We start from the raw sequence: 13,940 nt of genomic DNA, 5'->3' as shown, positions 1-13,940 counted from the left end.
TCATTGTTTGTGACACCTTGTTAAAAAAAAAAAAAAAAGTTCTGTTTAAGGAAGAATTCAGTATACTGGTCTTCAGACAAGAAAAAGACTTGGCACAAAGCTAGCAATGATCAGATATTTTACTTCAGAAATGTTTTCCACAGGAATATTGCAATTTTTCCACAAAATGTCCATTTCCTCCCAGGAAAATCAAAATGAGGGCTCCTTGCCTAGACTGCTCTCATTAATTTTATTTTCTCATTGCAGAGAATGGGTAAATTGGTGAGAGCCTTGTAGGCTAGCAAGGAGGGTGAAGTTATATGGTGGAGACAGGGACTTCTGCTCTCTCTAGTTTACCCTTGGGACAGCTATGACAAAAGAGATGGAGGGACGAAAATCTGGTTGCTCACCCTCAAGAAAGCTATTTAGAAGGCAACAGTCAAATTTTCTGTGCAGAGGAAAAAAATGAAATTTATAAAAGCCACCCAAGTATGTGGGGCTATGCAACTTCTTTTTCAGTTTCCTGAAATATTTTTTTCCCATAAACAGTGTCATTTTTTTTGTTGAAATTTCAGATGGAAATCCTTCTCTAAGTGTATTTATTTCCATCTTCGTGCCAGTTCTACATAAAACACAGAAGACCAAATGTGGGCTTTATGCAAAAGCCAGCAGAGGCGGTCTTGATTTAGTCTTTCCTCTGTACCTTGAATACAGAATTTAGCATAAATCAATACAAACACAACTGTCAGGGTGTTGTACTCTCCATCATGACAAGATCCTGTCAGTGCTGACATTGTAGGGCTGGAATCCTGCAGAACAAAGTCTTGGCTCTGTGGAAGTCAATGACCATTGCCGTATCAGTTAGAGCGTTGAAAAGGGATAGATGGTGCTATGGCAGCCTGTCTGCTCTGGAGAGAACAATGAAAGGCAGGTGTAGGTGGAGAACAATTTCTTTTGAGAAAAAGAAAATTTCCCCTCGTTGCCTCCAAGTTCCTAAATCATAAATGTGATCTGAAATAGTGTATAAAATTAATAAATTAGGCTAGCTGTAGGTAGGCTGAAAACAGAGCTGCTGGGCAGCAGCAGCACCATTTCAGGATCAAACATGAAATCACGGAAGAGATCATTTGCCAAGGGCACACCTGTGCCAGGAGATCACCCGGCAGAGGCACACCAGTCTCAGCAGTCCTGTGCCAGCAGGCCGTAGCAGGGAGAGTCAGCGGCTCTCTTTCTTCCGCACCGTGATCCCTAGTCCCGACACACCTGCTTGGCAGATGAGGCTACGGATCCTGCCAAGGACATGGCATCACAGAGCGAGAAAGCACCTGCTTGATCTGGCTACAAAAGCATTCAAGACCGGCCTTGCATCCAAGAAACATGAAAAGGGAGTCAAAGGTGTAAATTTGTTCTAATGGGGAGGAGGATACAAACTTGTATTTTCCACCTCTAAGGAAACCAGTGCCTATTTAAAAATCAACTTACTGTAATTGAGAAACAGATTGCAGTTCTGTGCTTGCGACAGCCTTTTTGCAAGAGAGTTGGCACAATGGCCAGACAGTTCTGTTCTCTCTCCTTCTTATGGCAAACCCTTGGTCTCCTCTTGCTGAAGTGATAATCTGTAAGTTCACAATCCCAGCTGGATAGATGCAGCAGAAATCCTCTCTCCCACATCCTGACCCAGTTGAAATCTGAAATCCTTGTATTAGCTACTTAGGTACTGCAGTGATAGGCACAACATGGATTAGATTTGAATACCGTAGAGAAGATTTTCCACTAGAAAATCCCCTAGGATCTCTCTCAAAGTAGCATTAAATTGAGGTCCACTGCAACAGTAACCACAAGTTGGAAAAATGTGTCAGCGTATCTTTAAGTTTTATGGTAGATTATGATTTATAATGCATCTATTCCTAAAGGGATGGTATGAATTTTACAGGAAAAGTTTCTGCTTACATATAACTCATTCTATATGCATATTTGTTTCTCTATGACTGTTCAATGATTGGAGAAAATCTTCAAAAAATATCAAATTAAAATGTCAGTCTTTTCCTTAAAAGGGGTTTTTTTTTGATGAATCAAGTGGTTTCATTTTTAGTCACAGTTATTTATCTTTTCTGCCACATCACCAATATTAATTAACCTAATTTGCGTAAAGTAATCTAGCATGTACTCATTTGGAATGAATCCAGGAGTAAATCTGTGGCAAACTGGTTAACTAGTGTTTTATAAATCAAGCTAATGGTTTAAAAATTTTATACAAGTTTAATTCACAATTTTTCTACTGTAATTCTTCTCATCCCTCACTTTACAATGAAATGTCACATTAATGTCATTTCAGCTACTTTAGTGCTTTAACTTGAGTGTATGTATCTTCCATTTCAAACTCTGAAAACTAAAATATACTTTATGTTATTATATTTGTTTAATACAGTCTTGATTAACACACTGTTAATCAATGTCAAAACATTTCTCCACAAGCTGTCCTGAGATTTCAGTGCTTTCATTTGTTATGAATATTTTCCTTTGTTTGAAAAAAAAAAAAAATCGTGCATTAGAAAAATGCATACTGAGATACAATCAATAATATCGATTTAGGAGTGTCTTCACAGACTGGTTCTATTAAACTATACATAGTTAATATCTTTAAGAGAGGAGAAAAGTAGAACAAGAAAAATGTGGTAATGCTTGGTGGACAGAAAGCCATGACCGTCTATCAGCTGTAATTCTCGTGAGTAACAAGGAAAACCAGTAACTTCATTCATATTACACATGCTTAACACTCACAATTCCACTGAGATTAATGGAAGTGAAGGGTCACCTGCCTACATTAAGGATATTATATTTTTAAGCCCCTGGAGGCAACTAAGCCACTGGTTGTTGGCATATTTTACACTAAGTTAAATATACTTGTTTTTTTATTTTTAATTTTATAAAATTTATTGCGAGTGGTAGTATGTAGATCATCAGAAATATGTTTACTGCTACCAGTACGTACCTTTAAAAGTCATTAGAGTATTTTATTTTTTTCCCTTCAGTATCAAACATTTTATAAAGCTAATGCAACATCCAGATTTAAATGATGGTTATATAAGATTTGTCTATTCTATAAACACAGTGTAATGTCACTAAATTCAATAACTCCTTATTGCATTCATGGATTTCTACTGGATTTCATTTGATTGGTGAATGCACTAGCAGTTTTTAAATTTTTACTTAATAAAAATAACAAGTAAGATTCTCAACATTTTAAAAGTGAGTAGTTCTTGAAGTTAAGAAATTACAGTGATAAACTCTGGATGATAAACTCACCCAAATAAATCAAGCAGGCAATCACGTATCCATTCAAATATATTGTTCAAATTGGTCATATTCTGTCACACAATTCATCTAAAGATCATTTTTGTGATTCTAAAATTGTACCTTGCTCTGAAGTTGCGTTAACTCTTTTGCAAATACACTGTCAATTGTGGCTGGCATCTGCTGATAAAGAGAATTGGAAAGGCCTTTCTTAGCAGCTCCTTTATACTTCACCTGGAGGGGAGAAAAAGGTGACATATAATGCAAAAATTAAGATACGACAATCATACTACCTTTTTTTCTATTAAATGAAATGGTATAGACCATTAGAACTGGAAAAAATCTAATGCTGTCATAAACTTTCAAGCAAAAATAGATCCTTAAAACATAACTTTAAAATACTTTAGGTGGATGTGTCTAATTCATTAAGCAATGCAAAGTATCTTCTAATTAAATTCAATAATTTTGGGGAAGTATAAAACAAGGTAAGCAAAGCAGTTATTCTTCTATCTTTTTAAAAATAATTTCCAAAAACCAAAATTATATTTTTTCTTTCAATTTTCCCACATTTTGCACAACAGGAGCAATGAGAGGCTGACAAAAAATATTTTACCAATTAATAAGTAGTAGCAATTAAATGTAACTGCAAAGAATGGGAACATTGAAGTTAGCATTTCTGCCGTCATTTCTACTTAATCTTTTCATATTAGAGACCCATTTTTATATTACTTTTTATTTATCCTGTGCTTTCTCCAGTATTCAGTATTAGCAATTCCTCACAAAAGGGTTTTAGAAGACAGGCTAGAACAATAGTTCAAAATCTGGGAGTCTTTTGCTTCAGATTTAAGTTTTTCAAATTCATAGAACAATAATGTCAAGTACTGCTGTGAAAGTAATCATAAATACCAAAGATATCTTAAATGATATTGTCTAATGTCATTAATTTACTGTGCAACATACAGCTGTTCATTAGAGACTGGTTCCCTGTGTGTATTATGTATATCAATAATTTGCTGTAACATTTATTGCTGTTTCCCAAAACAGAGGGCTCTTTTTCACTGCAGTAGACATGCTGTTAGAAGTTCAGTGTTCAAGTTTTGCAAAAGCAGATTATGGGACACTAGAGGTCAGTAATTCACAAGATAAACCATCCGTCACATCATTGCCTTCAGGTAATGCTGCAATAAGCAAACGGAGTGCTCAACAATGTGATAACTTAAAATATATGAGCTTTAAAATTTTGAAATTTCTTTGTATCTCTATATCTTTGACTAATAAGTAGCAGCTTTTCTTTGGAACTAGACAGATGGATTCAATAAATGCTCTCTCTATATTGTGCTTCTGTAGACTACAATAGCCTGTCTCTTAGAAAGTATAATTTCATCACATTTATGCCCCTTGGGACATGCCACTCTTTCTCAGAAAATACGAAGACAAATATAACAAAAATATTCATCAGATGCATTTATATTCAATGTAGTCACACAGCGTACTGTATATAGAAACAGAACAAACAATGTATATAAATTACATAACTCCAGTCAGGGATATCGGGATGTTGTTTATCATAATCATAAAAGTAGCAAAAAAAAAAAAATTGAAGCACCAAAAATTTAAGTCTTCCAAGGGTTACAGTGACAGAAAAATTATTCAGAACCAGCAGTTCCTTAACAAAAGCAACTCTCCATCAGGTAAAACTCCTGCTGCTGTTCTCACTTGTGGAAGATAATCAGAGATGCAATCCTATGACACCTTGACCTGGGACACGAAGAGCTGGCCATAAACTCTGCTCTGGCATTTTGGAAGCTGTCATTCTTTGCCACTACAGTTGTGTGTGTGTCTGGGAAGACCTAAAGACTCTGACATGGGTGTGCATGTATCTGCATCCAAGTGCTCAGGCAACCTGCAGATGGCATTGACCTGATGTTTGTCTCCGTTCCCTTGCCGAAGGAGGACAGCGGTGATAACATGGTAACAGTTTCCTTGTCTCCTCCTGTTTGATAGCAGGCTGCGAATTCTACGCAGCAGGGAAACCATGCACAGGTATGATTTGCAAACCTCATCACTGCAGAGTAAGTAACAAGAAATCATTTTCCTATTCCTCAGTTTATCCATTCCTAAAATGGGACAGCTAGGATTGCCTCAGAACCATCAATAAAATATCCTGGAACCCCAAAATAAGTGTTGGCATAATTCCAAATTATTACTCACATACACAGTATACATTAATTACAGCACTTTAAGTCATTTCAGCTTTAAACAGAATTGTTATGTGAAGTAAGCCATCCTTCCCCTGCTAAAAACCACCATATTCAGTTGAGAGAGTTTTAGGAAGGATAAGAAGTAAAGAGAATTCTTCAATCTTTTAGGTCTTACCTCAGAAATAAAAGCACTGAGACTTTTTGCATGTTTTAGCTGTGGGGTGTCAGGTACAAATATGCACTTGCCTTTAGATTTTTCAAACTCTTCTTTATAGTGTATCTACAAAGAGGAGGGGGAAAAAAAGTTTAATTGTTCTTTTAAAAAAATGCAGAAAAATAAACCATGGCTTATTATTATTATCATTATTATTATTATTATTGATATTATGCTGGGTGGCTTGCAAATACCTCAGACTGGATCAAATTAAGCCATAAAAGGAAACACTCAGTTCTCACACACAGTACCGGGGCTATGTAAAAGTCACAGAACACTTTAATAACAAAAATGAAAACAATATTCTTTTTCTCTACATATACAGCACATTTTCACCACTGTTGTAGATGTTCTAGCATCTCTAAAGAAAGGAGAATCGAATAATTGATCTCCTTGATCTCAAACTATTAAACTAACTTCTGACACAGACCTAGCAAGCATAGAATCTGTAAAACATAATCAAATACCCCTTTGAATCCAAGAGTTACATGAATAAATTTAGAAGGCCACTGCCAAATCATTGCCTACAGAGCACCTCAGCAGTCAGGGCACTCAAGTAATAACAGAATTTCTTTAAGAGTAAACAAACTTCAAATTAAGCCATTTTTAAAATCATGTGTAAGGAAACCAGTTTTGAAGCAAAACATCACAACACATGTTGCAAAAAAAAAAACCAAAACATAAGTCTTGGTTTGTTCGTTTGTTTTTTAAACACCACGGGGCAAACAATGGGGCAGGTACATTGATCACATGACTGTTGATGAAGTCAAAGTTACTGTTTGTATTAGCGAGACTGCAAGAAGGATAAAATCTATGGACATGGTGAACGTGTAGACACTTTTATTATATAAGAACCGCATGAAGAAAAATGGTGAATTATGATGAGATAAACTAAATAAGTTTTAAAGACAGACACTTCACATGGATAGCCTTAAATATTTTAGTGACATTTCTTAATTTGTACATAGAATAGTTTAGTTCAATGCAAATTGAATTATTTAGTATTAAGCTTTCATGGTTATTATCTGCTACCATTTCTCTAACCTCATTTTCACGTTCTGCACAACAGCAGCTTGCATTTCTGCACTCTAGACTTGCTGACAAGCAGTGACAGAAACAATATGATCTGCATCTGAGCATTACAAAAATATGCAGTCTTAATTTCCTCTTTCTCTGAATCCTAAATGGATATCACAAGTTATGCTTCTCTGCAGGGACTTGGAAAATTCATGAGACGGATGGCAACTTACGCAGTATCAGCTCCTGTACTTTCTGATGCAAACTTTTTGTCCACCGCAAAATGGATTAGATAATGCCAGATTCATCTCAAACTGATGACTACATAATCCTCACACAGGAAATAATTTTGGTTACTATTGCGCTCATCCACATTTGGACTACTGAAAGAATCTACATCTCATTACCAAATCATATTGTCTGCCTTTGTGGATTACCATGTATTCTGTATAAAAACTGTTTGGTAAACAATGTGTGTCACCATTTTACTCAGGGACCCACAAATCCAATGGTTCATGTAACCTCTGTGTGACACCATACTCCTAAGTAATCACAGAGCAAAACGCAAAAGGGGCAGTTTTACAATAAACATGAGTAGGCACTTACTGTTCAACCTGCACACATACATGCACGTACTTGCAAATGTTTGTATGTTTGCGCACACGAACAGCTTAAAAAAAAGGCTTCACAGAATTTTGTTCATTCACAGTGATACAACTGAGAAGGGACACGGGAAATCTGACAGAGCTGTCTACTGGTTAGGTTTGATGGCATTCCCAGTAGAAAGTCCTGCAAAGCTGAGACTATGGTAAAGGAGATGGAGAGTCTCACAACTTATCACCCACAGATATCTGAGAGCTGACTGTAATTACATCCATTTTAATTACACAGCAATAATTACATTTAAGAAATCAAACATGAAAGCTTCCTAAGGTATCTCTTCACTGGGGGGGGATACCATGACACAACTAGAAGAAACAACCAAAGCAGTTCTGCTGTAGAAGTCATGTCATGCTTTCAAAATAATCAAAAGCAGTAAAGGACTGATGCCACCTCCCCACTCTTTTATTATTCACATTTATTATAGTAACCCATAGAGGCCACAAAATGCACGCAAGCTCAAATGAGCAATTTAGAGAGGACATATGACAAAATGTGTGGTCAAACTCTAATCGAACACACTCCATTCTGTGACAGAATCGTCTGCATTGCTTGGAATCAGAAAGATGGAAGATGAAATGGGACAATGTCGTGGTTTTGTCAGTGAGGGGGGGGCCTAAGGTGGTAGCTTCTGTAGGAAACTGCTAGAAGTCGCTCCCCTTTGTTCAGGGGACTTGGCCAGGCCTAGGGCGGACCCACTGCTGGCCAAGGCCGAGCCGATTGGTAGCAGAATGTCTCGTGATAACACCTCTTCTGCGATAACGTATTTAAGAATGGGAAAACAGAAAAAAAAAGGGAGAGAGAAGAGAAGATGTGAAGAAGCTGAGTCGGGGCAGAGGCGCAGAGGGGGAGGCGCAGGCCTCATGGGCCTTGCAGGCCTCACCCTCTGGCCTCTCGCCAGGCAGCCGACTGGGCCTGACTCGGTCCAGCCCGGCTGCAAGAAGTGGAGAGGAGATGAGAAGTGAATAAGATGTAAAAAAGATCCTGAGAGACATCTACCAGCCTGTTGTGAGGAACGGCTGCAGACGCCAAGGTCAGTTCAGAAGGAGGGGGAGGAGTAATGCGGCTCCTGGCCAAGATTCCCCTGCAGCCTGTGGTGACGACCATGGTGGAGCAGGTTGTCCCCCTGCAGCCCATGGAGGTCCACGGAGGAGCAAAGATCCACTTGGAGCCCGTGAAGGACCCCATACCGGGGGAGGTGGATGCCTGAAGGCAGCTGTGGCCCGTGGAGGGCCTGCTGGGACAGCTGTTCTGGAGAGACTGCACCCGTGGAAGAGATGACCCACGCCGGAGCAGTTCCACAAAGGACTGTGGCCCGTGGGAGGGACCCCACAATGGAGCAGGGGAGGAATGTGAGGAGTTCTTCCCCCGACCACGAAGCAGCGGCGTGAAACAACGTGTGATGAACTGACTGCAACCCCCATTCCCTCTTCCCCCCTATGCCGCTCGGGGGGGGAAGGTAGTAGAGATAATGTTAAGCTCGGGAAGAGGGAGGGGTGGGGGGAGGTTATCTTGTTCTCTGTCTCATTATCCCGCTGTTTGTAGTAATAAATCAATAGTTTTCCCCAAGTTGAGTCTGTTTTGCCCATGACGGTAACTTTAAGGATTTCTCCCTGTCCTTATCTCAAACCTTGAGCCGTTTTTCCTTATATTTTCTCTCCCTATTCTCTTGGAGTGTAGGGGGAGTGAGAGAGAGACTGCGTAGTCTGGTCCGATCGGGGCTGAACTACGACAGACAAGTATAATGAAGTTGTGACATCTGCACTTAAAACATGGTTTTATTGTAAATGACATAAGCAAGAAGCTTAAGAGGTTGGCTATGACTGAACATAAGCAATGGCTGGAAGGAATAGGCAGAGAAGCGAATATTCCTCTTCAAAGTTTGGGGTTACAAAATCAAATGTTTAAAATACTGAATGGGAAAATTTGCCTGCAAGTGACTTACCCTTCACCACAAAATACACTGTTTAGGTAGAGTAGATCTGGTACGCCTTGAGAAAAAAAAAAAACAAATAATAGGAAAAAATTGCAAATGATGGCCTGGAGCCATCACTGCTCTTTTGATATACTTTCAAAGTCCAATAGCTCATCAAAGGCCCAATTTTTAATAGCTCTCTCCTGATCCCTTTCATCTCCCAGACTCATTATAAAACTACTCTGACCAACAGCACAGTTATCTAGTAAAAATTCCCACCACCAACACAGTAAGCCTCAAATCGCATTTTTTTCTTAATGGATACTATATGGCAAGATCAACTTCATAAAACAAGGGCATCCAACATTTAGGTTGAAGCTTCCTAGCTCACCAAGAAAATTCACCTCACAAATGGCCTGTTCCATTAGCCTTTTTCACAGGGGAAACACAGGAGGAAACTGTAGGCTAAAGGAAACGCTCCGATGGTAACAGCTTAATCCAAGTAGCTGCCTTTCCTTTGCGGGCACATATTAATCTAATGTGAATATACTAAAAAAAAAATGTTCTTTATAGTTTAGCATCAATGATGTAACCATATTGACAGTCATAATGCCAAGATCAATTACAGAACTGTCATCTCTCAAAGACCCATTTAAGCTTTGAAAAGCCACAAAAAGGTCTGAATTTTGTCTAGCTCTTATGCTAGACCAAAAGGGAACGTTTTTCCACTAAGGATTCACTTTCCAATCCTACATTTCTTAATTTATAATCTCTCATAAGACTAAGAGCTGTGTCAGACCACAGATCCATCTAATAAAAAATCCTCTGTCTGTGGCCACAGAAACCTAGAGAAAAGCATGAGAAAGAGGGCAAGTATACAGTACTATTGACCCACAGTATTTTACCAGCAATTCGGACCTCAAAGTTCTCCTCAGTTAGAGGCTGTGACAGGTAACGGTGAGGCCAGAGGAACAGCTCCACCCTGAACCAGGTGGTCACAACCTTGTTGGCATGAGTGGAAAGGACTCTGCTTCTGCACTTGACTCTAGGTCTCTTTGGCCCTTGCTTTATAACAAAGAGAGATGCTAAAGTGAAGTCGGACTCCATACAAGAACAGTTCAATGGCAAGAGTACTACTTTTTGCTATAGGGAAAAAGCAGCACTGGTACCATACATTACCAAAATTCAGCAGAATCTGCAGAAGGCAGTGTCTGCCTCTCTACTGGAAAAGATTATGACAGTTTGGTCAATGACCATTTTACTCTTACAGTAATTCCCCTCTCTACCTATAACAGTATTCACAACATCACACCACATGATCAAAACAAAGAGGTTAAAATATACAAAAATATAAGTAATGCAAGCAAATGGACAGGCTCAATTTCAAAATGGAAGAGAAGAGGCCTGGAATTCCAGATTTACCTGGAATGGAAGGTAAATCATATAAATCAAACACATATGACAGTTTTGAAAACATCTGTGGAATAAAGTTGTACAATTGAGGGAGATTAAATGAAATGGCTGTAGGCAGAAACAATCCAGGGGGTATCACAGCCACAGAACAAACATCTGCCAACTTCAAATGAAAACGGGAATTTCCTCAAGAACCGGAGCACATAAACACTTCACAACTTCCTCTGCGTGCAGTCCAAGGCTGAGAGTTACGCATGCGCTAACACCTGCCATTGTAACACTTTTTTGAAACCATATTGCCAAATTAAAGTCAGCCTGCAAAGAATGCAGGGCAAGCGTAACGCAACCCCAGTATCTCAGTTGTGAGCATTCCTGGCACTGCGTGCTGATGGAGGAGCTGTGCTGACAGCTCCACCGGCAGAAAAGGACAATCACCCAGTCTCATGGTCAGCAAGGACACAGCCTGCTGTCCCAAGGTCATCTTAGAGCCAAACTGCAAGCCCCATAAAACCATTGTACACATAAAATGTACAGATGTACACCAACGATACAAACACACAAACAGCATTTTGTGCAAAGATTTATGCTAAAAAGGACAAAGAACACATTAAAAGTTCTGAACATTAATGAGTCAAAAATCAAAGGCCAGAATGCAAACTCCTTGCAGTTTATTGGCCTCTACAATGAAGTGTGCAGGGTGAGGAACTTACCCCCCAGCACAAAGGACTTCACTGGTCATAAGAAATTACAATTACAACAAAAATTCTGGGAAACAAAATTCATGCCCTATACATACACATATTCCATTCAAGCCAATGAAGAAACATCTACTGATTTCAGCAGAGGCTGAATAAAGCCCCAAAATTGGATGCCATTTTGAAACACAGTCTCTCTTCTTTGAAATTAAACTGGTCTGGACCATTACATATTACTACTGTTTTGAAAACATTAATGACACTTTGTTATTATGCTTTACATATCCCAAGGAAAATCTAACACACTTGCAGGCTAAACATATCACAAGTTTTCAGCAAAAGCCCACATCCCTGCACCATTATAGGCTCCAGAAACCTGGCTTGACTTAGTTATTCACTTTAGCTCCCAAGCCCTTGCAGAAAATCAGAGAAAATACAGCCACTTCATTTGTCAGTTAATTAACAGCCACAGTCAACATTAGTCCTAATGGGTACACAGCACAATAATAATTCCTTTTCAATTAAAGAAAATATTTCTTCAGCATTTTTTGAGGGGTTTTTGCCTTTAAGAACAGCAACCATGTTAGAAACAAGTTGCACAGAAACAATAAATGTATTTTGGGTCAGATAAGTGCTCCAGGTCCATTTTCATTTTGGCCTGTACATGAGTTGACAGGCACTTATTGTACCATATGCCATTCTTTTCCCAAGGAAAGCATTTAGATAACCATCAGTAAAAATACTAATAATCTCTACTACTCCCTAAAGTAGTTTGAGATTACAAAGGAGCCATCTTGGTAGCTTCTCTTAAGGATCTATGCAATTTTCGGCACTCTTCCTGTGACAATTAATGTTTTTGTCCCACAGACAATGTATGGACGAAGAAGAAATTTTTACCTTGTCAAGCCACACTTTCAAGCCAGCACTGTAATACCTACAGATCCCACAGACTGTTTTTCTGAGTTACCTATTATTTTCTGATACATAACCCCTAATAATTTATACCTTAATTGTAGATTCTCTATGTTCTGTTCTCATAAATTCAACATACTCATTCACTTTGAACAATAACATCCTGAATCTAAATATCAGATTACAATACAAGCCAGACATCATTTTTCGGTTTCTTTAGAAGAACACTTGTTAAAGCAAGTCACTCTCTCCTCAGTAACATCTCCTCTGCCGCCAGCCACCAGGAGAAATATCACACTAACTCCTATTCACATGAAGGGACAAAGTTACTCTTCACATACGCTTTCCCAGAGGGACACAAAAATAAACTTCCACCAAGGTAAATCTGACGCTGTTACATGGAAGTAATTGGATCTACTTAAACTTAAAATGTCTTGGATCTGATCTACGATGTTTATATAATGTCTATATCTGATCAATCATTTTAAAAATCTATGGTAAATAAGTCAAGAATTGCTAGCTAAAGAATTTTTAAATATATTCTAATATTTCAGTGGATTCTTGCTATAAATTTAAGTCACCACAGTTTGTATTGTTACTGGCTTTAGGAAGAAACAATCCAGGGGATATTGCAGTGAAGTGACAAAGTAAAAGAGCTAAGCAGTTTCGAGCATCTATCACCACAGAACAATAGATAACACTCAAAATTCATCTGTTTTATTGTTATCCTTCACCTTACATCTACAAATACTGGTACCCAGTTCCATTCTAACCAATCAAACTTCATAGGATTAGGCTCTAACTAGAAAAAAATACTACATTTTCCTGTTGAAATCAGCCAAAGTGTTCTCATGGGAGACACCCTCCATGTGAGACCCACTTTTTTGGAACATTCTTCCTGGGATCTATGCTTCACACCATCCAAGTGCTCTGAAAATCTCATCCTTCTGCAGCTGATAATTTAAGGTACCAGAGAAGGCTGTGCTACTCGATTACTTTGTGTGCTTTTACATTTGAGCCTTGGATGGGTACATGCTGCACTGAAAAAATATGTATCGTAAATATAAACCCACTTGAAAAGAGAAATGCAAATGTACGGATGCAAACAGTCACCATCACTTACGTCACTTATTATTTCACTGCATTTTCGGGCCAGTTCCATATTTCTGTCCTCAATAACAGGCTTGAGGAAGACCTGTAAGAGAAAGGTAATCATTCAAGGCTTATTGTTCTAAAAGGGTAACAATAGAAGGACATAAGCACTTTTCAAAGCTACTGGGGTTTAACTCACCTTTTCTTCTTCTTCCCCATCCTGATTTTCATCTTCCCCGAGATCCTGAATGACAGATACTCGCATTTTAATACTTTGCAGAAAACAACAATGGAAATTCTAAAAAGGTTCAGCGCTGCAGGAAACAGCTTAGACCCCACAGCATTCCTGGAATCAATGCTTCCCTTGTGTTCTCCACTGCACTTAACTCTACCAAGGCTCCTTCCTTATTTAGGCAGCACTTGACAGCCTTTATCTGAACAATTCAGTGTGAGTGAACTGAAAGGCATTGCAGATGGCCTTGGTAGCTATCAGTCACAGCAGAACTAATGCTTTCTTACAGATAAAAATGACCTATCCCAGTCAACTA

The 13,940-nt window shown here is 38.6% G+C and overlaps 1 protein-coding gene across 1 annotated transcript in view; it reads right to left on the bottom strand.

Annotated features, from left to right (window-relative positions):
- Positions 1-13,705, bottom strand: part of NEBL (nebulette) — a 100,254-nt gene extending 86,549 nt beyond the window's left edge. Inside the window, exons 1-4 of the mRNA XM_086740249.1 lie at positions 13,592-13,705; positions 13,424-13,495; positions 5,650-5,754; positions 3,397-3,507 (exon numbers count right to left, since the gene is read on the bottom strand). Of these exons, the coding sequence (XP_086596375.1) occupies positions 3,397-3,507; positions 5,650-5,754; positions 13,424-13,495; positions 13,592-13,657 (354 nt within the window). The 5' untranslated portion in view covers positions 13,658-13,705. The remainder of the gene's footprint in view (positions 1-3,396; positions 3,508-5,649; positions 5,755-13,423; positions 13,496-13,591) is intronic.
- Positions 13,706-13,940: the final 235 nt, after the last annotated feature.

The sequence above is a fragment of the Chlamydotis macqueenii genome, chromosome 2 (genome assembly GCF_036417535.1).
Source record: "Chlamydotis macqueenii isolate bChlMac1 chromosome 2, bChlMac1.mat, whole genome shotgun sequence".
Classification (NCBI taxonomy): domain Eukaryota; kingdom Metazoa; phylum Chordata; class Aves; order Otidiformes; family Otididae; genus Chlamydotis; species Chlamydotis macqueenii.
Note: the sequence above shows the minus strand (reverse complement) of the source record. Positions and strands in the feature narration are given on the sequence as shown.